This window comes from Stegostoma tigrinum, chromosome 2, assembly GCF_030684315.1.
Source record: "Stegostoma tigrinum isolate sSteTig4 chromosome 2, sSteTig4.hap1, whole genome shotgun sequence".
NCBI classification, from domain to species: Eukaryota; Metazoa; Chordata; class Chondrichthyes; order Orectolobiformes; family Stegostomatidae; genus Stegostoma; species Stegostoma tigrinum.
Genome location: NC_081355.1, coordinates 138,400,294 through 138,423,346, shown reverse-complemented (window position 1 = coordinate 138,423,346; position 23,053 = coordinate 138,400,294). Strand labels below are relative to the sequence as shown.

The following is a 23,053-nucleotide window of genomic DNA, read 5'->3' as shown; positions in this document are numbered from 1 at the left end:
GCGCTGTTTTTGGCTCGGACCTGACACTACTCACGCAGACAGCTGCAACGCATTTTCTAATCCAAACCCTGTGATGCAAGTTACAGATCACAAGTATCTTTCTGAAAATATTCTAGAGAGTTTATTTTATATAACTTCCTGGAAGATAACTGTTTCTTTCTATGCAATTATAATTAAACTTAATGTTTGCTTCACCCAACCCCGACAATTAGAATGCATGTTTACAAGACTTGGGTGTATGTTAACAATGTTTAAAGCACAATGTTTGAGTCACCATAAAATAGTTAAATTACGCTTGGACAAATTAGAACATAATCCATTTTTTTAAGAAATGAAAATCTATAAAACAGAATTGTGTGCTGTTGGTTAAAAAAAACCTGTGTGAAAATAATTAATTCCCTAGTCCCAATCTACTACTTATAGGCCATGAAAAACACCACAAACACTGTCTTCAGTTTAACATTAATTAATGACTCACACAGCTGATGTAGAAAATGGAGAAGAATGTTACACGTGCAACAAGGAATGTTCTTCTGAGGCTGAGGCACAGGCACTGTCTTGCTTAGCTGTATTGTGCTGGTGAGTAAATATTTGTTCTAGCCAATAGCTGCTCTAAATTTTCTCATGTTGAGGACAAACAGAAGTGGATATACAATGAACTGAAATGAAATACTTAATTAATTAGAAATTTGCAACTTTTTTAACATCCTATGGAGAAGTGAGCATTGTATAAAATATGGGCATCACTTCTCAGGAAGTTGCAACTTTTGGTCCACATCTTCAGTCAGCAGCAAATGTTCTTTCTACTTACAAACTTGCCCACATATCTTATGTGCTTTAACATAAGAATTTGTGGTTGTTGAGATCAAAAATAGGCTGGCACACAATTATAGGAAGACTGGTATCTGTGTAAACAAGATAAGCAATATGCGGCATATACTGTCTAAACCACAGGGACATAAAAATATTGACAGGTGCAGAAAAAAAGCGAAAGAGAGATGTAAATAAAGTTTAAAACAAATTAACCTTCAAAAGTGCACAAAATATGAAGAAATGACCATTCACACTTGTAAACATTCTTGGCAGTAATTATAGTTCAATGAGTTATTAAAAAATAAATCAATTACAGTTGAATGGATAAGACCTAACTATGTCCCCAGTCTTATTCAATTGAATGCAGAGTTTCTTACTAAGGCACCAAGCATATATCACAATGCTTCTAGAGGGGCCTCCTCCTGATTTTTGTCAAACCATGTACATGTTGATGCTGGCAGCTGCTCAAGAATATACCCTTCAATAATAGTGAAGGCTATTAGTCTCACCATTGTTTCAAGCCCAAAATGTGATATGTTAATTCCAATTCATTCAAAGCTGATGCATTAGATTGGAGAAAGATGTATAACAGACCTGCTGTAATGACAGAGCTGCTGTACGTCAGTCAGTCAGTCATTCTGCAGAGAAGCAAATAACATGCACTGCAGAATGTCTAACATGCAGATAGTTAGTTATTCATTAACAGACATTAGCACAGTGCAAACTGTAGACTTGCTTTAAAATTAATAGTGGCTTTCAAATCCTAGCCTACAACTGTCCAGAGCTTTGATTTTGAACTTAGAATTTATTGCCATGTGTACTTTTACAAGAAAAATGCAATGAGAAGTGTTATAAAGTCGCCTTAATATGGCGTCAGTATTAATGACAGAAGTCATAAGTAAATTAATTAGTGACAATGAAAAGTAAATTTTAGACAAAATGTCATCACAGTCCACTCAACGGCTTCTGGTTTAGGAGGAAGCCGATCAAAAGACAAAACACACAGCTGGAATGAGACCATCAATCCATAAAGAGAACTCCATGCCGGGATGAAGCTGACACACCAGGTGTCCGGAAATACTGGGCCATAAGTCTCCAGTGAAGAAAACTACTGCTGGGACAAGACCACCAACCTGGATGAAGATACCATACTGGGCCATCAGAACACTAGGCCAGAAGCATTTGCTGGACATTAAGCCAGACCGCCGAGGTCTCAACACTGGGACAAAATTGCCATGCCAGGAGACTGCTCCACTACCAGTTCAGACTGCCGTAAGCTACCGTGTTGCTGGATAAGCCATTAAAATAAGACAAGATGAATTTTGATGTTTTAATATTAACTATTCTAATTGTAAACATTAAAAAACAGAGCAAGAAAACAAACTGTAAAAGCAAACAGTAGATGATCTACAGGCCCCTGGGCTGAGGAGCCACCATGCTGCATTGCTACTCCGCTGCCACTGCCATCTTGCTCTTCCAAAACCTAGGTCTCCTACATTCAAATAAGTTAAGTTTTAGAATTAAGTTTTAATTAAATAGAAAAAGCTTGCTCTCTAAGGTGTCCAGAAAACCAAACGAGTTTATTCAGGATTGCCAAAAGCACTACACAGTCAAAACATCTAAGCAGAAGACAAGCAATCTCAGAGTCAGGGCTTCATCAGGGTAGTCAAATGCTTTGTTTGAAAATAATATCACAAGAGGTTCTCCCCTAAATCATCCTCTTGTTTCCAGACTAACTCCAATAGAAACCACAAATTACATATCCTGGGTATAACAGCAAATGTTAGAAATGGAAACATGTCACATGGCAGCAATTTCTAACACAAATGGAATGCTAGTATTTACAAGACGACCTGCTAAGTCCACAAACCAGACATCTATGCTGATTTACTGGCCAGATTATGCCTAAATACTTTGTCCAGTGATGGTTAAGAAAAGCTTGGTTTACCATCAGTTCAAGTGAAGGCTTAAAATTCTAGGAAGTAGCCTAAAAGATTTCTAAATGGCTTAAAATGAGAAAAGTTTTTTTCAACTAAAGAAGTGTATATTAAAATGTTTTACTTCTTGACTCCCTCCAAATGCTGGTTAAGCAAATCTCAAGCATCCACTGATGAAAACTACTGCCAGGACAAGCAAAAGCTCAAAAGATCCAGATTAAGAAGGAGAAAAGACAACCAATATTCCTGTTTTGGAATTGTACACAGAGATCCATGGCTCAAAGAATCAATGACTAAAAATGGCACCGAAGCAGGCTGTTTGGACAATCACTTCTACAGCTACTTTAAAAGAGGTACATCTTAATTATACTCCCTTTCTCTTTTCCCAACACCCATAAAATATTTCCCTTTCAAATAATTATCCAAATTCAATTTGAAAATTACTTTTTAACCTGCTTGTCTCCCTTTCAATCATGACAACTGGCTACATATTCTGCTTCAAGCTCATGCATTTGGCTCACTGAAAACAGTTTTTCATTATTTACTCATTTTGAAATGATGTATAGTTTGAAGGCCTCTATCAACTCTCCCTTATCTTCTCTGCACTGGGGAGTTTTTCGGATCTTGCCACATAACAAGGTCTTCATCTCTATTAGCATTTCATCAGATAATTCCTTGGTAGTACAGATCATAAAATACTGCTAAAAGGAGATACGTACACAACACTTTGAAACTGGCAGAACAATTGCAGCAGACTTTTTCTTTAAAACTTAGCATATCGGATCCTTGGCTACATAAAAACAGAAAAGGTCAAAACAAGAAAGTTACTCTAGTTTTATTAGAATTGCTAAATGGAGGCAAAGTTGAAGTTTTTTTGTCTAGCGCTCATCAGGTCTAGGACTAGATACCTGGCAACACACCGACATTGAAATTCACATCACATGTAGGCTGCACATCTCCACAACTGGCACACCGCATCAAACACATCTCATTTACCATTCACTGGCATGTTGATTTTGCTCAACCAAGCCACGTTTGCAAGCTCAAAGAATTGGTGGCTAATATCAGTTGTGATTCTATTGGACAAAATGTGATGTAAAATCTAGACCATGCTACAAATTGCACCTGAAACATGGATTATCAGTCAGACTTGTAGTGTAATACATGCTAGAAGCCATGTATACACAGGATCTGGTTCCACAGACAACAGGAAATTGTGATACACTGCATTTATTTTGTTCAGGGGAAAAATAGGAGCTTAGAGACTGACGAATTCTTCATTTCCATGGCATTACCCAGAAGAATCAGCATTTATCTGCCTGGTCTAAGAGCAAAGAATGGCAGTCAACTGTTTCTGCTACATCCCAATGGAAACAATGGACTGACAATCTGATCTCTTCTCTTGCTGTATAAATTGGTGTCTTTTTCCAAGTCTAATTTCTTGCATCCTAACCCTGATGAAGGCAAGACAAAAAAGCTCTGACTGTGTCACCTTTTAGCAATTTAATAAATCTCTTCTGCATCCTCTCCGAATCCCTGACATCCTTCCTAAGATGTGGCAGAGGATTGGTCGTAATATATTACTGGCGATGGTCAGTGATGGTACATTTCCACAGTTAAATTGCCTGCCAAGATTCAAATATGTTGGTGGAATCGACAGATGACCAGCACTGGCATGGCAAAGAGTCAATGCTTTCAGAAAAGATAAAGAGGATGTCAAGAGCAGTAATTCACAGAAATTCACCGAATACTGCAACCCTCACCTATTTGCACCACCAAACAAATGACAGAACAGTATTGCACGAGCCCTTCAGTCCACAATGTTGTGCCGACCTATTATCCTGCTAAGATCAAGCTACCCTGCATATCCTTCGTTTTACTTAAATTAATGTGCCTATCCAAAGAGTTGCTTAAAAGTCCCTAATCTGACTTCACTACCACTGCTGGCAGTGCAATCCACACACCCACCACTTTGTGTAATAAGACCTACTTCTGACATCTCCTCTATACCTTCCTCCAATCACCTAAAAATTATGCCCTCTCATAACAGTTATTTCTGCCCTGGGAAAAAGTCTCTGGCTATCCACTCTATCTACACCTCTCATCATCCTGTACACCTCTATCAAGTCACTTCTCATCCTTCTTTGCTCCAATGAGAAAAGCCCTAGCTCCCTCCAACTTTCCTAATAAGACCTGTCCTCCAGTCCAGGCAGCATCCTGTTAAATCTCCTCTGCATCCTCTCCAAAGCTACCACATCTTTCCTGTAATGAAGTGAACAGAACTGAGCACAATATTCCAAGTGTGGTCTAACCAGGGTTTTATAGAGTTGCAGCGTAACCTTGTGGCTCTTAAACTCAATCCCCCTGCCAACGAAAGCCAACACAATGTACACCTTCTTAAAAACACTATCAACTTGGGTGGTAACTTTGAGGGATCTATGGACGTGGACCCCCAAGATCTCTGTTCCTCTATGCTGCCAAGAATTCTGCCATTAACCCTGTATTCTGCATTCAAATTCCACCTTCCAAAATGAATCACTTCACACTTTTCAGGGTTGAATTCCATCTGCCACTTCTTTGCCCAGCTCTGTATCCTGTATCATGTACTGTTTTAAGCATTACAAATGTCACGGTGAGAAAGAAAACTGAATCAAGTATGCAGTCATAGGATAGCTTTAAAAATGTGTTAGTTTATTCTAATCCTGAAAATCTTGCACTTATACAGTAGAGAAATGAGCCTGTCCATGTCAGCATGTTCCTTTAAGGAACTTATTACAAGGAGCGTAAGCAGATAACCTTCAAACAATGTAATGTAATATAACATAACTGAACTATCCAAAATCTTTCAAGTTTTATCTTTAACCATCAGGGACATTGAAGCTTGTTTTATTCTCCCCAGATAGTTAATCCCTATGGTCTCCCGAATTTTGTAATTGCTGCATCAGAAATTCCAGGGGTTCTAAAATTTCATTGAAGTAATTGATGGGATCACAATACAGGCATCATTACAGGCTTCTGCTTGAAGACATATTCCTTATAGTCACAAGGCAGCATGCTGGCTCGTCAAATAATATCTTTTGCAGAGTAGCTAGCAGATCACTATGCAGCTTGAGATATCGGACACAAGTCTGCCAGCATTGATCTTGCAAGAGAAATTTGAAAATAGTTTTAACACTGTACCCGTCAAGGTAAAAAGTTCTTCAACAACATACTGCATCCTCCAGCAAATTCTGCCTCAGCAAGAGTTACTTAATTCTGCTCTTGAAAATGGTGCTGATATGCAGATTGAGATTGTTTCATCACTTTCAATTCTGAGGATCTCTATTAATTTGTTTCTTAATAACTAGGTGTTAGCCATTAACATATTTTGGGAAGGGATGTGATGTAGAATATTGGTGAATAAACAATCATCAACTTTTTCATTCTTTTAAGCGGGGTGGCGAGGAGCCCTTGAAGTAGCACACTCTTTTCAGGAAGAGTTCTTTGAGTTTTGACTCAGTGACAGGGAAGTGATTGGCTCAGAGGGAAACTAGAAGGTGATAGTGCTCCTACAGATCAGCGGTTTTGTTCTTCCAGATAATTGAGGTCATGGATTGGAATGTGCTATGGAAAGAGCGGTGATGTGTTATTGCAGCTCATCCTTCAGATGGTACGTAATGCTGTGGTGCAGTGGTCAAGGGGGCACAATTTGAACATGGTGGATGGGATGCCAATCAAGCAGGCTGCTTTGTCCTGAATGGTGTGGAGCTTCGAGCATTGTTCAAACAGCAACCATGCCTCCGATGAAGATTCATAGTACAATATTGGAATTTCAGAGACCGGATACCAGAGTGGAAGAACAACGAGTACCTTTAAAATTAACATGGAACATTACAGCACAGCACAGGCCCTTCGGCCCTCCATGTTGTGCCGACCTGTCATACCGATCTCAAGCCCATCTAACCTACACTATTCCATGCACATCCATATGCTTATCCAATGACGACTTAAATGTACCTAAAGTTGGCGAATCTATTACCGTTGCAGGCAAAGCGTTCCATTCCCTTACTACTCTCGGAGTAAAGAAAGCACCTCTGACATCTGTACTATATCTTTCACCCCTCAATTTAAAGCCATGCCCCCTCGTGCTCGTGGTCACCATCCTAGGAAAAAGGCTTTCCCTATCCACCCTATCTAACCCTCTGATTATTTTATATGTTTCAATTAAGTCACCTCTTAACCTTCTTCTCTCTAATGAAAACAGCCTCAAGTCCCTCAGCCTTTCCTCGTAAGACCTTCCCTCCATACCAGGCAACATCCTAGTAAATCTCCTCTGCACCCTTTCCAAAGCTTCTACATCCTTCTTATAATGCAGTGACCAGAACTGTACGTAATGAATTAAATAACATATTTGGTGGGTTGATAAGGTTTCATTGTGTTTTAATTTAATTTTAGATTTTTTCTGAGCTAACTAGATACTTGTTCCATTGACATACATTTAAATAAGGTCTTCAAACACTTGAAATCAAAACATAAAAACAAACATTGCTGGGAAAGGTCAGCAGGTCTGGCAGCATCTGAGCAGCGAAATCAAAGTTAATGTTTCAGGTCCGGTGACCCTTCCTCAGAACTTGACATCAACAGTTTAGTTCATTAGACCAGAAAAAGGTTAGAAAACAGAAAGAAAATGTTGCATCATGACAGGAGCTCACTAATACAAAATCAGTTCATTTGCAAGCTCATTCAGAAAGAAGTGGTCCACAATAGCAGATGCTGCTATTACTAACAGTTCCCAAACAGTCTAAACTGAAAAAAGCGCTCCAAGTGGTTTTGAAATCAGTGAGAGATAAGGTCCAGAAACACAAGGCTGTTGAGGTTGTCAGAGAACGACAAAAAAAAAAGTGATTGATGACATGAACTTAAGAAACAATATTAAAGCATGAGCTAAGTTAGGATCTCAAGAAATGAGAATAATCAAAAAAAGTAAATGAATGAATACAAACATTTGACAAAAGGACCCCATTAAAACCATACCAGCTGAACAAGGAGCTTTACAGCTGTAAAGTGGTGACCCTTTCCAGACACTGGAAGTTTCTGCAAGATTGTTGGGATGGTAACAGAGTGAACCTTGCTTCTGATATTTATGCGTAACATTTCAAATAGCTCTCCTACTGTGTAACATAGTTTGTGATTCTCTTTTGCGTGCAAGAGACTTGTGGTCTTTTATTGAAAGTATGCTCAAGGCTCTTGTGAACATGTTCAGCAACTGACCACCAACTTTGATGTAAGTTTGTATAACACCCTTTTTTTCACTAATGTAAACCATACAGTCTACCAAATCACTTTTCACTTTGGGTTCACAGTTAGCCAGATTAGCATTGGCTGAGACCAAAACACAGCAAAGTGGAGAGCATTCAATCGCAGTCTTATTCATGCCTCATGGAAGGGGAGGAAGGGGAATGAAGAGAACGACATAATCATTACAAGAGTTCCATGCCTCTGACATGCCTTGTGGCCAAAGTATTTGTACGGCTGGTCTTGTTCAATTCCTTGAAAACCAATCTGCAGAATGTTGATAGTAGGTGATTGTGGTGATGGTAATGTCAATGTCAGTGCTAGATGATGATTAAATTCTCTTATTGGGGATGGTCATTGCCTGGCACTTGTGTAGCACGAGTCTTACTTGCCATTTGTCAGTGAAGGCTGGATTTTGTCCAGATTTGGTTGCACATGGTCTTATGGAATGCTTCAGTTTGTGCTTTTCTTCATTTTTAAAAATAACAACATCCGTTTTGGACAAAGTATCCATGATGTACTGATCAGTTATCTGTTCTATTTCACATAGAAAGGTGAATTAAACTTGGGTTTCCATTCAGGAAATCTCAATAGTGGGGACAGCAACAGGAGTGCACAAATAAAACATTAAATGGAACTAATTTGCGGGTACATGGAATCACTGCTCAAACTGCCAAAATTCAAAACTGCAGCAACATCAAATGTATTATACCATTTATATTTTTAAAATGAAGATAGATTGCAATCTTGCCATAACAATTAATAATTCTATGACAATCTAAATTAGCAGCCATCTTCAATTTTAAAAATAATTTGTTTCTTTGCAATAAAGATCTTAGATCTCTGCAAAGTTACATTTCAATATTCCAAATCAGCAAACTAAACTATACCCCCACGTAAAGCTACATACTGCGGTTGCTGGAGTTCTGCAAGAAAAATACAAAGTGCTGGAGAAACTCAGCAGTTTCACCAGTATCTGTAGAGAGAAAACAGAGTTAATGTTTCAAGGCCATTGACTCTCTCTTGGAATGCACTGGACTCAGACAATTATCTCTGCTTCCCTCACCACAGATACTGTCAGATCTGCTGTGTTCCTCTCGTGTATTCTGGTCTTATTTTAAGCAAAGCTAGGTACTCAGTAATATCAGAGATGAGGGCAACAAAGCACAATAAACTGTATTACTAGTCATTCAAAATTGGTCAAATTCAATGGCACCATAATCAGTGAATAGCTCCACAATTTTGTTAAATGGTGCAGCTTTAATACACTAACTCCAACCCTATTGCAGCTTTAATACAGTAGAAAAATGCAATTCTCTTTCGATTCCTCCCACTTCCTACAGACAAAGGGGGTGGCCATGGGCACCCACATGGGCCCCAGCTATGCCTGCCTCTTTGTAGGTTACGTGGAACAGTCCCTCTTCCGCACCTACACAGGCCCCAAACCCATCTCTTCCTCCGTTACATTGATGACTGTATCGGCGCCGCCTCTTGCTCCCCACAGGAGCTTGAACAGTTCATCCACTTCACCAACACCTTCCACCCCAACCTTCAGTTCACCTGGGCCATCTCCAGCACATCCCTCACCTTCCTGGATCTCTCAGTCTCCCTCTCAGGCAACCAGCTTGTAACTGATGTCCATTTCAAGCCCACCGACTCCCACAGCTACCTAGAATACACCTCCTCCCACCCACCCTCCTGCAAAAATTCCATCCCCTATTCCCAATTCCTCCGCCTCCGCCACATCTGTTCCCATGATGAGGCATTCCACTCCTGCACATCCCAGATGTCCAAGTTCTTCAAGGACCGCAACTTTCCCCCCACAGTGGTCGAGAACGCCCTTGACCGCGTCACCCGCATTTCCCGCAACACATCGCTCCCACCCCGTCCCCGCCACAACCGCCCAAAGAGGATCCCCCTCGTTCTCACACGCCACCCCACCAACCTCTGGATACAATGCATCATCCTCTCACACATCCGCCATCTACAATCCGACCCCACCACCCAAGACATTTTTCCATCACCACCCTTGTCTGCTTTCCGGAGAGACCACTCTCTCCGTGACTCCCTTGTTCGCTCCACACTGCCCTCCAACCCCACCACACCCGGCACCTTCCCCTGCAACCGCAGGAAATGCTACACTTGTCCCCACACCTCCTCCCTCACCCCTATCCCAGGCCCCTAGATGACTTTCCACATTAAGCAGAGGTTCACCTGCACATCTGCCAATGTGGTATACTGCATCCATTGTACCCGGCGTGGCTTCCTCTACATTGGGGAAACCAAGCGGAGGCTTGGGGACCGCTTTGCAGAACACCTCCGCTCGGTTCGCAATAAACAACTGCACCTCCCAGTCGCAAACCATTTCCACTCCCCCTCCCATTCTTTAGATGGCATATCCATCATGGGCCTCCTGCAGTGCCACAATGATGCCACCCGAAGGTTGCAGGAACAGCAACTCATATTCCGCTTGGGAACCATGCAGCCCAATGGTATCAATGTGGACTTCACCAGCTTCAAAATCTCCCCTTCCCCCACCGCATCCCAAAACCAGCCCAGTTCGTCCCCTCCCCTCACTGCACCACACAACCAGCCCAGCTCTTCCCCTCCACCCAATGCATCCCAAAACCAGTCCAACCTGTCTCTGCCTCCCTAACCTGTTCTTCCTCTCACCCATCCCTTCCTCCCACCCCAAGCCGCACCTCCATCTCCTACCTACTAACCTCATCCCACCTCCTTGACCTGTCCATCTTCCCTGGACTGACCTAACCCCTCCCTACCTCCCCACCTATACTCTCCTCTCCACCTATCTTCTTTTCTCTCCATCTTCGGTCCGCCTCCCCCTCTCTCCCTATTTATTCCAGAACCCTCACCCCATCCCCCTCTCTGTTGAAGGGTCTCGGCCCGAAACGTCAGCTTTTGTTCTCCTGAGATGCTGCTGGGCCTGCTGTGTTCATCCAGCCTCACATTTTATTATCTTGGATTCTCCAGCAACTGCAGTTCCCATTATCACTATTCAATAACCATGTTTATTACGAATGCCAGCGAAGATCACATGCACTCTGCCACACCCCAACAGCACAGAAGCAATGGAAGGATGTGGCGCTACCGTAAGTGTGAATAATTTGGAGGAGTGGATGCTACCTGGCTCAATCCCATTACTTCTAGCACAGACCTCTGTTCGTCAATAATCCCTGTCAGTTGTGCCTGTGGCAATGATGATGAGGTCAGTGCATGTGCAGACACTTGCTGAGGCTGGTCCTGTTGCTGACAAATGCATGTGAAGGAATCCTTTGCATTTTGTACAAATATGACATTATTCAAGAGCTTTTCAGTCAACAAGTAACCTGATATTTGTATAGAACCTTCAAATTACTAATATTTTCCAACACATCTTTACATGAGCAGTAACAAATTGGATTTGGTACCAAGCCACTGAAGGAGGTAAGTGCGAACAAGCTTGTTCATTGAAGTAGGCTTTAAAGAAGCATCTTTAAAAGGTGGACAGTATATTTTAGGGAGGGAAACCTAGAACTTAGGCCTTATTAGTTGAAGGCATGGCTTTCAATCATGACGCAATTAACATTGGGAACATGCGACAAGTCAGAATTAAAGAAGCTCAGATATCAGAGGTTTGTCAAGTTAGTGGAGATTACTTTGATACGGAGTGGCAAGGTCATACAAGTATTTGAAAATCAGGTTGTACTCAAGTCCACAAGTTATGAAAAAGTGATAGCATTTTACTTGAAAATTGTGTACAATCATTCATTATGGGCTGCAATTTAGCTTGTTTGCTTCTCTGGCTTTCTCTTCTGATTTAAGGAATTCAATCAAATGTTTATGTGGCTCATTTACTTTAACCTGAAACTAGCAAAAAATTTTACCAATTTTAAAAAAGAACAATTGTTGCCATTGATTTCCAAACACTAAAATGTGCTAAAGATTTGTTATTTTAACTAAGTTCTCCTGGCCCTACATCTCGGCACTGCTCATTTGAATAGCAAAGACCTTTTCCATAAGGTGGGGGAGTTCAGAATGAGGGGGCATTTTTGAGGTGAGGAGAAAGATTTAAAAAGGGACCTGAAGGGCAATGTTTTCACACAGGGTGGTTCATGGACAGAATGAGCTGCCAGAGGAAGTGATGGATGCAGGTACAACATTTAAAAGACATTTGGATAGGTATATGAATTGGAAAGGTTTGAAGGGATAGGGACCAAACACTGTCAAGTGGGACTAGCTTAGTTTGGGAACTTGACCAGCATGGACAAGTTGGAGCAAAGGGTCTGTTTCCACCTCTGTATGACTCTAAATAAATCACCTAACGCAGTGGCATTTATCTGCAGGTGCTAATTTGGATCTATAGATCTCCAAACTTCACAAATGTAAAGCTTACACTTCTTCCATGCACAGAAATGTATCAGAGAAAACAGTACGTTCTGAACCAAAAAGTATCCTCAAATAAAACTGTTGGATTGGTTACAACCTTTCTCCCTTCCTACATAACCCTGCAAAATTTCCAACTAAAGTACTCAACTAATTCCTACTTGAAAACCTTCAATTAAATCTGCTTCCACCAAACTCACAAGCATGGCATCTCCCTTATTAACACTCAGGTCCTTCATGATGCTGAAACCATTTAGCCAGCTTGGAGAACAAACCCTGTTTTCCCCGTCTTTACATGCAATTGTGCCATTATTACTGGTATTATTCTAGTAATCCCCTGCCACACTCTTGACATTCCTTCCTAAAGTGTTCAGAATTGGTCACAATGCTCCCACGATTTAGGTAGGTTTTAGATTAATTTCTTGTTGCACTGTATGTTTCTGGTTATGAGAATAAAAGGCTTCCACTTGACAACATGTTTGCCAAGAAATCTGCCATCTTCAAATGTTTGTCCAAGTGAAGTACCAATTCATTCTGCCCATACACTTCCTTTCAACATATTCCATTTAGTTTACATTGCCTATTTGCATTCTTCTTATTAAAATCCATCACTTCACAGTCTTTAGTAATAAATTTCATCCAAATGTGTCTTCCCATTTCAGCCTATGTTCTCCTGAAGTTTTTTGTATTCATTCATGAGATGTGGGCTTTGCTGGCAGTGGTAAAATTTGTTGCCCAGCCCTAGCTGCCCTTTAAGAAGGTAGCTCGCTGTTGCCTTCTAAACTGCTGCTGGCAGATCCAGAATGCTGTTAGGGAGAGAGCTCTAGGATTTTGCTGCAGCAACATTCAAAGAACAATTTGTATCCTAGCCAGGATGATAGGTGGCTTAGAAGGGAACTTGCAGGCTGAGAGGTTCCATGTATTTGATGGTCGTCCTTCAGGATGATAGGGTTTGCAACTTTTAAAGATTTTACACACTGCGGCTATCATGCATTGATGGTGGAAGGAGTGAACACTTATGGTTGTGGTGTCAATCAAGCAGTTTCTTTGTCTTGAATGGCATCAAGCTTCTTCAGTTGTTGTTAATGCTGCACCCATCCAGGCAAGTGGGAAGCATTCCATCATACTCCTGACTTGTGCCTTCTAGGTTAAGGACAACTTTTGGGGAGTCAAGAGATCAGTTACTCACTGCAGGATTCCTAGCCTCTGACTTGCTCTTGTAGTATTTAGGTGACTAAGTAAGTTCGGTGCCTGTCAACGGTAGTGTACAGGAAGTTGACAGTGGGGATTCAACAATGGTAATGTTATTGAACGTCTAGGGGCAGAAGTTAGAATATCTCTTAGTGGAAAGGCCATCATTTGGCACTTATGTGGTACTTGCCTCTTGGTTGCCCAAGCCTGGATTTTATCCTGGTCTTGTTGCATTTGCACAAGGATTGCTTCTTTATCTACAGAGTCATGAATCATGCTAAAAAAATTGCAAAATCGGCAGCAAGCATCTCAATTTCTGAACTTATGGTGGAGGAAAGGTTGCTGATGCAGGTCAAAGGACATGCTGAGGAACTAGCACTGATATCCGGAAGTTAAGATGACTGACTTCGAACAAGCATAACTATTTGTCTTGGATCTCGGAGTGAGTGCAACCAGTGGACATTATTGCCCCGATTCCCACTGATTGTAGTTTTGCTCAGGCACCTTGAAAACACACACTTAAATGTGACCTTGATGCTAAGGTAGGTCACTCTTAGCCTAATTGTTACCAGCTCATTTTTCTGCGTTTAAGTTTGGATCACCTGCAAACTGTCTTGTATGTGTAACTCTAGGTCATTAATATACACCAAAAAAAGTGTAGTGAGCCTAATGCCAATTGCTGCCAGTCAACTCAATCTGTTTCTCCTCAATCTGTAGAACAGCTGTATCAGTGCTTTAAGTCCCAGAACTTTGTATCCATACTATCACAACCCCTACTGGGTCCTATAATTCAATTATGTCAACAACAGGCCTGTTACTTTATGCAACGAAGTACTGTTCTGTAGCATTACCATAGCCAAAACTAGAAAAAAAAGACACGCAAAACAGGTACACCAGCAAGTTTGAATTCCAGTGAACAAATAAAGTTCTAAATCCTGTACTGTTATTTTCACTATACTGGATTTTTAACAAATATTACAACCACAAATATTAGCCATGTAATTGCCTCACGGGACAACACTTCACAGCATTGTGTTTTATCTCACAACAAAAAAAAATTTCTGCGACCAAGCTGGCTTAAAGAGGGCTGAAAACCAATAAGATGTAAACTTCAGTCTACAATGGAAGCTCTCAGTTTCCAGAGGTTTGTCATTTAGGGCAAGATTGTGGAACATCAAAGGAGAAAAAGACAGTCCAATTAAAAGATTTTCACACATCCTCAACTTTACTTAATGGTTTACAACTAGAAAGCACCCTGCTAATGTAAGCAAAATATTTAACTTTTGTGATACCAAATACCCGTCCCACCACCCCTTTAGCAACTGTGATTCCCAGGGTGAAGCACTAAAGCGTGCCCTGATATTTGTTTAAGCACTCTCACGATACAGTGGTGGTGTTATTACTTCTGAATCAGGAGGGACTGGGTTCAAATCACAACTGTACCAGAGACATATAACAAAGTCTCTGAACATGTTTTGTAGGTATTTTTCAATCCAACTTGAGTGCAGAGAGCATTCTCAATCAGTTTTACAATGGAAATGAAATCTGAGTATCTCTTGACAAGGGAATAAGGAGGAAGCAGCTGGGCTGAACCAGGAACAGACAGTGAAACACTAGAACAGGTGGCAATCACAATGCCAACATCGTGCCACCGGCGCTCCTCTTGACACTTTACACAACTTGGCCCCCGGCCAGTCCACGTTACTATCAGGAAAACACAACATGAATGAAAAAAAGTCACAAATTTACAGGATCCAACCAACTTGCTGTAAAAGCCTTATTTGCGAACTCCAAAAAGTGGAATGATTTTTTAAAATCTTATTATGAATTGCAAATGGACTTCATTTCAACTGTTAAATAAGTGACATGCTGGGGAGGGGGGTGGGTGAGCTTCTTTGGAGGGTTCAAGGATTTGGATAAAACGTCAAGGGAAGACACAGCAGATCGGAGCCGGTAAAGAGACGGAGGAGGTTCCCTGATACCCACCCAAGCCGGGAGGTCGGTGCTCTGGATGTTCTCCTGCAGAGTTTTCTCTTCGTGCTCCAGGAACGCCAGCGCCCGGAACAGGCGGGAGCGCTTGTTGCCCCGGTTCCTCCGCCACCAGAAGAAGACGAGAAGCCCGATGAGGACCCAGCTGAAGCTCAACCCCAGGTAGCCGAGGACGTAGACCGGGAAGACGATGACAAAAGTCTTGGAGAACTGCAGCAGGACCCCGGCGATGTCCACGCTGATCATCGGCGGCGGTGGTGGAGGCTCCTCGATCAAGCTGGCTCTCCGCCCGCCATCGTCCGCCGCCGTCTCCGGGACCGTTTGGTCATTCATCTCCACTCGGGCCTACTCACCAGGCTTCTCCCTCCTGACTGAACTGAACAACTCAGGAGGCGATCACACCACCTCGGTTATTTCTAAGCTTTCGCTGGAGCCTCTTACCGCGCTACTCCTTTCAACCAGTGCCAGCTCTGTCACCGCCCCGATCCCACCCCTATGCTCCTCCTCGGAGTCAGTCTCCGCCCAGAGACCGCCCCCGCCATTATATCCCCGCCCTCCTTCGACTTAGGCACGCCCATGTCTGCGTGATTCCACCGACGCGTCATCATGACGCGCCCGCCTCACGTCCCGCGTCTGACATCAAAAGTCTGGGCGGGGTTAATGCCAGAGACTGTCCATTCAGAGTTGGAGGAATTTCTCAAGACTGGTGCAGATCGTCAGGTTGAGTCCTTTTTAAAACCCTCTTTCAGTGTGACACGCGTAAGTTCCAAGTTGGTGATAGCAAGAACTGAAGAATGAAGAGGCAGGCATAGCTTGGGCCTGTGGCCACTAGTATGCATACGTATTCCCCACACGGATGCTAAAAGCCCTCCACTTCTCCTCTTCCTCCAAGGCCGCTTATGTGCACTCGTATCCCCTGTGCAGCTGGCCTGAAAGGGTCATCCGATACTGAGACCCAACTAACATCTTCAGCTGCTTAACAGAACTTGTCCTTATCCTGAACAACTTCCCCTCATTCATTTTTTAAAATATGACCATTGGATGTGGGCATTATTGGCTAGGCCAGAATTCATTCCGATTCCTAATTATCTTTGGCAAGGCGGTGACGAGCTGCCCTCTTGAACTGCTGCAGTCCTTGATGTATAGGTACATCCACAGTGCTTTGAAAAATGGAGTTACATAGAACATAAAACATTACAGCACAGTACAGGCCATTCGGCCCTCAATGTTGTGCCGACCTGTCATACCGATCTCAAGCCCTTCTAAACTACACTATTCCATGAAAATCCATATGCTTATCCAATGACGACTTAAATGTACCTAAAGTTGGCGAATCTACTACCATGGCAGACAAAGCGTTCCATTCCCTTCCTACTCTCTGAGTAAAGAAACCACCTCTGATATCTGTCCTATATCTTTCACCCCTCAATTTAAAGCTATGCCCCCTCGTGCTCGCCGTCACCATCCTAGGAAAAAGGCTCTCCCTATCCACCCTATCTAACCCTCTGATTATTTTATATGTTTCAATTAAGTCACCTCTCAACCTTATTCTCTCGAATGAAAACAGCCTCAAGTCCTCCAGCCTTTCCTCATAAAATCTTCCCTCCATACCAGGCAACATCCTAGTAAATCTCCTCTGCACTCTTTCCAAAGCTTCCACATCCTTCTTAGAATGCGGTGACCAGAACTGTACACAATACTCCAAGTGCGGCTGCACCAGAGTTTTGTACAGCTTCACCATAACCTCTTGGTTCCGGAACTCGATCCCTCTATTAATAAAAGCTAAAACACTGTGTGCCTTCTTTACAGCCCTGTCAACCTGGGCAGCAACTTTCAAGGATCTGTGTACATGGACACCAAGATCTCTCTGCTTATCTACACTACTAAGAATCTTACCATTAGCCCTGTACTTTGCCTTCCGGTTACTCCTACCAAAGTGCATCACCTCATACTTGTCTGCATTAAACTCCATTTGCCACCTCTCAGCCCAGCTCTGCAGCTTATCTATGTCTCTCTGCAACCTACAGCATTCTTCGTCACTATCCACAACTCCACCGACCTCAGTGTCATCTGCAAATTTACTAACCCATCCTTCTACGCCCTCATGCAGGTCATTTATAAAAATGACAAACAGCAGTGGACCCAACACCGACCCTTGCGGTACACCACTAGTAACTGGTCTCCAGGATGAACATTTCCCATCAACTACCACCCTCTGTCTTCTTTCAGCAAGCCAATTTCCGATCCAAACTGCTATATCTCCCACAATTCCATTCCTCCGCATTTTGTATAATAGCCTATTGTGGGGAATCTTATCGAACGCTTTGCTGAAATCCATATACACCACATCAACCAGTTTACTCTCATCTACCTGTCTGGTCACCTTCTCAAAGAATTCAATAAGGTTTGTGAGGCACGACCTTCCCTTCACAAAACCATGCTGACTATCCCTAAGTAATTTATTCTTTTCTAGATGATTATAAATCCTGTCCCTTATAACCTTTTCCAACACTTTACCGACAACTGAGGTAAGGCTCACTGGTCTATAATTACCAGCGTTGTCTCTACTCCTCTTCTTGAACAGGGGAACCACATTTGCTATCCTCCAGTCGTCTGGCACTATTCCTGTAGACAATGACAAGTTAAAGATCAATGCCAAAGGCTCGGCAATCTCCTCCCTGGCTTCCCAGAGGATCCTAGGATAAATCTCATCCGGCCCAGGGGACTTACCTATCTTCACCCTCTGAAGGATTTCTAATACCTCTTCCTTGTGAACTTCAATCCCACATAGTCTAGTAGCCTGTATCTCAGTATTCTCCTCGACAACATTGTTGTTTTCTAGAGTGAATACTGTCGAAAAATATTCATTTAGCACTTCCCCTATCTCATCTGACTCCACACACAACTTACCGCTCCTATCCTTGATTGGGCGTAATCTTACTTTCGTCATTCTTTTATTCCTTAAATACCTATAGAAAGCCTTAGGGTTTACCCTGATCCTATCCGCCAACAAATTCTCATGTCTCCTCCTGGCTCTTCTGAGCTCTCTCTTTAGGTCTTTCCTGGCTACCTCGTAGCCCTCAAGTGCCCTAACTGAGCCTTCACATCTCATCCTAACATAAGCCTTCTTCTTCCTCTTGACCAGAGATTCCACCTCCTTTGTAAACCATGGCTCCCGCACTCTACAGCTTCCTCCCTGCCTGACAGGTACATACTTATCTAGGACACACAGGAGCTATTCCTTGAATAAGCTCCACATTTCTAATGTGCCCATCCCCTGCAGTTTCCTTCCCCATCCTATGCTCCCTAAATCTTGCCTAATCTCATCGTAATTGCCTTTCCCCCAGCTATAACTCTTGCCCAGTGGTATACATCTATCCCTTTCCATCACTAAAGTAAACATAACAGAATTGTGATCGCTATCATCAAAGTGCTCACCTACTTCCAAATCTAACACCTGGCCAGGCTTATTACCCAGTACCAAATCTAATGTGGCTTCGCCCCTTGTTTGTCTATCTACATACTGTGTCAGGAAGCCCTCCTGCACACACTGGACAAAAACTGACCCATCTATAGTACTTGAACACACTGGACAAAAACTGACCCATCTTTCGTCCTCGAAAAGTTACAAGATTTATAAGAGTTACAAGATTTTGACCAAGCAATACCAAAAGAATGCTGTTATGTTTCAAAGTGAGTATGGAATGTAGCTTGGAAGGGAATTTGCAGATGGTGATGCTTGGGCCCTGGATTGGAAAGTCCTGTTGAAGGAGGCTTGGCGTGTTTCTGCAGTGCATCTTGTTTATAATTCACACTAATGTCATGGTGCATCAGTGGTAAAGAAAGTGAATGTTGACACTGATTGAAGGGCTACCAGTCGAACAGGATGAGAATATAGGAACAAGAGTTGGTAATTCAGCCAGTGATCTGCCTTTTAATATGAGTAAAGCCACTTGATCACTTCAATGCCTTTTGCCTGCACTACCCCCATAACCCTTTACCCCATTGGTAATCTGTAAACTAGCAGTTTCTATGTTAAATATACTTAAGGACTGATCATCAATGTTTGATTAATTTATGGGCTGGCTGGGCCATTTCACAATTAATCAAATTTCTCTTGGTTTGAAGTCATATATAGTTCAGACCAGATAAGGATGACAGATTCTGAAAACGGTGCAACATTAATATAAGTTTCAGTTGGTTCCAACTATTGCAATCAGATTGCACAAAACCAAAATGACAGGAATGATTACAGTGTCCATTCAATCAAGTGTGGCATCAAGGAGACCCAGCAAAACTGGTGTCAATGGGTTTTGGGGGCAAACTCTCCCTTGATTGGAGTCATACTTGGCATATAGGAAGATGGCCATGGTTGTTGGAGGCCAGTCATCTCAGGTCGAGGTCATCTCTCCAGGACTCCTTAGAGTAGCCTCAACATCTTTAGCTGCTTCATCAATGACCTTCCCTCGTTGCTAAGGTCAGATGTGGGGATGTTTGCCAATAATTGCATGATGTTCAGCATCATTCACAGTTCCTCAGTACTGAAGCAGTCCATGTTCAAATATAACAGGATCTGGACAATTTCAAGGCTTCGGTTGACAAATGGCAAGTAACATTCACACTACACAAATGCTCAGGCAATGACAATCATAAATAAGACATAGTCTAACCACCACCCCTTGACATTCAATGGTGTTAGCATCACTCAATCCCCCACTATCAACATCCTGAGAGTTACCATTGACAAGAAACTCAACTGGATTCACCACGTAAACATAATGGCTAGACCTGCAGGCCAGAGGCTGAGAATACAGTAGCGAGTAACTCACCTCATTCACTGAAGTCTGTCCATCATTTACAAGGCCCAAGCCAGAGGTGTGATGAGATGCTGCACACTTACCTGAATGGGTGCAGGTCCAACAACATCCAAAAAGTTTGACACTATTCAGGACATAGCAGCTCACTTGATTTGCATTACATTCACAAGCATCCACTCCCTCCAGCACTGACAGTCCATCGTACTATCTACAAGATGCACTGCAGAAATTGACCAAAGTTCCTTGTACAGTACCTTCCAAATCTAGGACCACTTCCATCTAGAAAAATAATGGCAGCAGATACGTGGGAGCACCACCATCTTCAAGTTCCTGGCCAAGCCACTTACCATCCTGACTTGGAAATATATTCTTCACTGTCACTGGATCAAAATCCTGGAATTCCTTCCCTAAGGGCATTGTGGGTCAACCCACAGCAGGTGGACTGCAGCAGTTCAAGACGGCAGATCACCATCAACTTTTCGAGAGCAACTAGGAATATACAACAAATGCTAGCCAGACAGCAACACTTACATCCCACAAAAAAATACAACAAGTGAAAAAAAAGTGTCTAGAGGAGGTATGAATGGTTGGATAGTGGCTGTCTGAACACAAAAAGAACACAAAGAACAAAGATATATATGAAAGAAACTTAATGAAGTGAAAACAGATACAAAATAAAATGCAGGCAGAGGTAATGATCTAAAATTGTTGAGTACAATGTTCATAAGGTTGTAAACTACTGAATCAAAATTTGAGGTGCTGTTCCTCAAGCTTGACTTGAACGTTATCGGGATACTGTTGCAGTGGAAGTTGAAAAGGAAAGAGATAAAATCTATTAATTTATGAGAACTTTTTTTGTTCACTCTTCTGTGGACACCGCCGGCTCAGTCAGCATTTATTGCCTGTCCTTAGCTGCCCTTGAGAAGGTGGTAGCGCGCTGCCTTCTTGCTGTAGTCCAGTTTGTTTATGGTTGAGACGTGGACGAAGGTGTCACAGGGAAAATGATGAAATGCTGAAAGGGAGGGCAGAGGGAGATGTATTTGGCAGTGGCATCACATTGAGGGTGGTGGATATGGATCATGTGAATACAGACATTGTAACTATGTGAGTAGACCACAAGCAGTCAGCTCTCATACTTCTGGGAAAGAGGGAAAGAAATGAAAATAAAGCTTGTGAAATAGATTGGTAACTCTGGAGCGCTCTTCAACCATGTTGAAGGGAACCTCCAGTTGTGGAGAAAAGGAAAATATATTTGAAGCCTGAGAATGGAAGGTTGCATCATCCAGCCTGATGGGAAAGAGACAGAGAAACTGGGAAGCTGGAACAGAATCCTTACAGGAAGTTAAGTTTGAGGAAATAAAGTTGAATAGTTGTCATCAATTTGTCCTCAAGTCTTCTGAAGCCACCACAATGAAGTATACAGTAGATTTTGTAGCTAACACTGATGTTCTTCTGCAGCTAAAAGAAAAGCAGAAAATTCTGTAAATATTCAGAAGATTAGCCGCAACTGTGGAAAACGAAAACCTGAGTCAATGTTTAATCTGTGTCACTTTCCATCAGAACTGGAAAGAGGTGGAGATGTAACTGAGAGGAGACGGATTTTAAAAAGGCATAAGGCATAGACAGAGGGTGGTTTGCATGTGGAATGAAGTTCCTGATGAAGTGGATGCAGGCACAATTGCAACGTTTAAAAGACATTTGGATGGATATTTGAATAGAAAGGTTTTGGAGGGATATGGGCCAGGAACAGGTTAATTTGGGATTACGGCTGGCATGGACTGGTTGGACCAAATGATCTGTTTCTGTACTGTATGCCTCTACCATTCTATGTTAAGAAGAAATAAAATGTGCAGGTAAGTGGGAAAAAGAACAAAGTGGAAGGTGTGTGATTTCATGGATGGCGAGAAAGATTAAAATACAGTGTGCAAGGGTGTGATTACGAGACATTTAAGAGAAACAAAAAACACATCTAGAGAAAGTGCGAATGCCAGAATAATGAATGGCTGCTGCCCCGAAATAAAAGAGAACAAAAATAGAGAAAGTAAAAGCAAACAAGAGAAAAGAAAATGAAACGGCGACAAAATTTACAGTCTAAAACTGTCAAACTGAATCGTGACTCCAGGAGTCTGTAAAGTATCCAGTTAGTAGATGAAATGTGACTCTTTGAGCCACACCCCAGACAAGAATATTCAAGAGGGAGAAAGATGGAGAATTAAAATAGCAGGCAACTGGAAGCTCAGGGTGATGCTTGTAGACTGAATGGAGATATTCCACTCAGTTATCACCCAATCTGCATTTGGCCTCACGATCACAAAGGGGACGACAATGTGAGCTTTGAATACAATATACTCATTTGAAAGAAATACTACTAAATCACTTGGAAGAAGTATTTGGGAACTTCAGCATGAGAAGGTAATTCTGTTTCTTCATCTGCAAATAGCAGAGGTCATTTCTCAAAGGTGGGGAGTTCAAAACTAGGGGGCATATTTTTAGGGTGAGAGGAGAAAAGTTTAAAAGGGACATGAGGGCTAAGTTTTTTACACAGAGTGGTTAGTGTGTGGAAAGAACTGGCAGAGAAAATGGTGTTTGCAATACAGTCGCAACATTTAAAATACATTTGAATAAGTACATGAACAGGAAAGGTTTGGA

At 42.1% G+C, this 23,053-nt stretch overlaps 1 protein-coding gene across 4 annotated transcripts in view; it reads right to left on the bottom strand.

Moving 5' to 3' along the window:
- esyt2b (extended synaptotagmin-like protein 2b) overlaps positions 1 to 16,076 on the bottom strand; it is a 228,004-nt gene extending 211,928 nt beyond the window's left edge. For 3 of the 4 annotated variants that reach the window (XM_048555387.2, XM_048555396.2, XM_048555406.2), the window contains exon 1: positions 15,585 to 16,076. In XM_048555387.2, the coding sequence (XP_048411344.1) occupies positions 15,585 to 15,920 (336 nt within the window). In that variant the 5' untranslated portion in view covers positions 15,921 to 16,076. The remainder of the gene's footprint in view (positions 1 to 15,584) is intronic. The other variant, XM_048555415.2, reaches the window with a different exon arrangement.
- Positions 16,077 to 23,053: the final 6,977 nt, after the last annotated feature.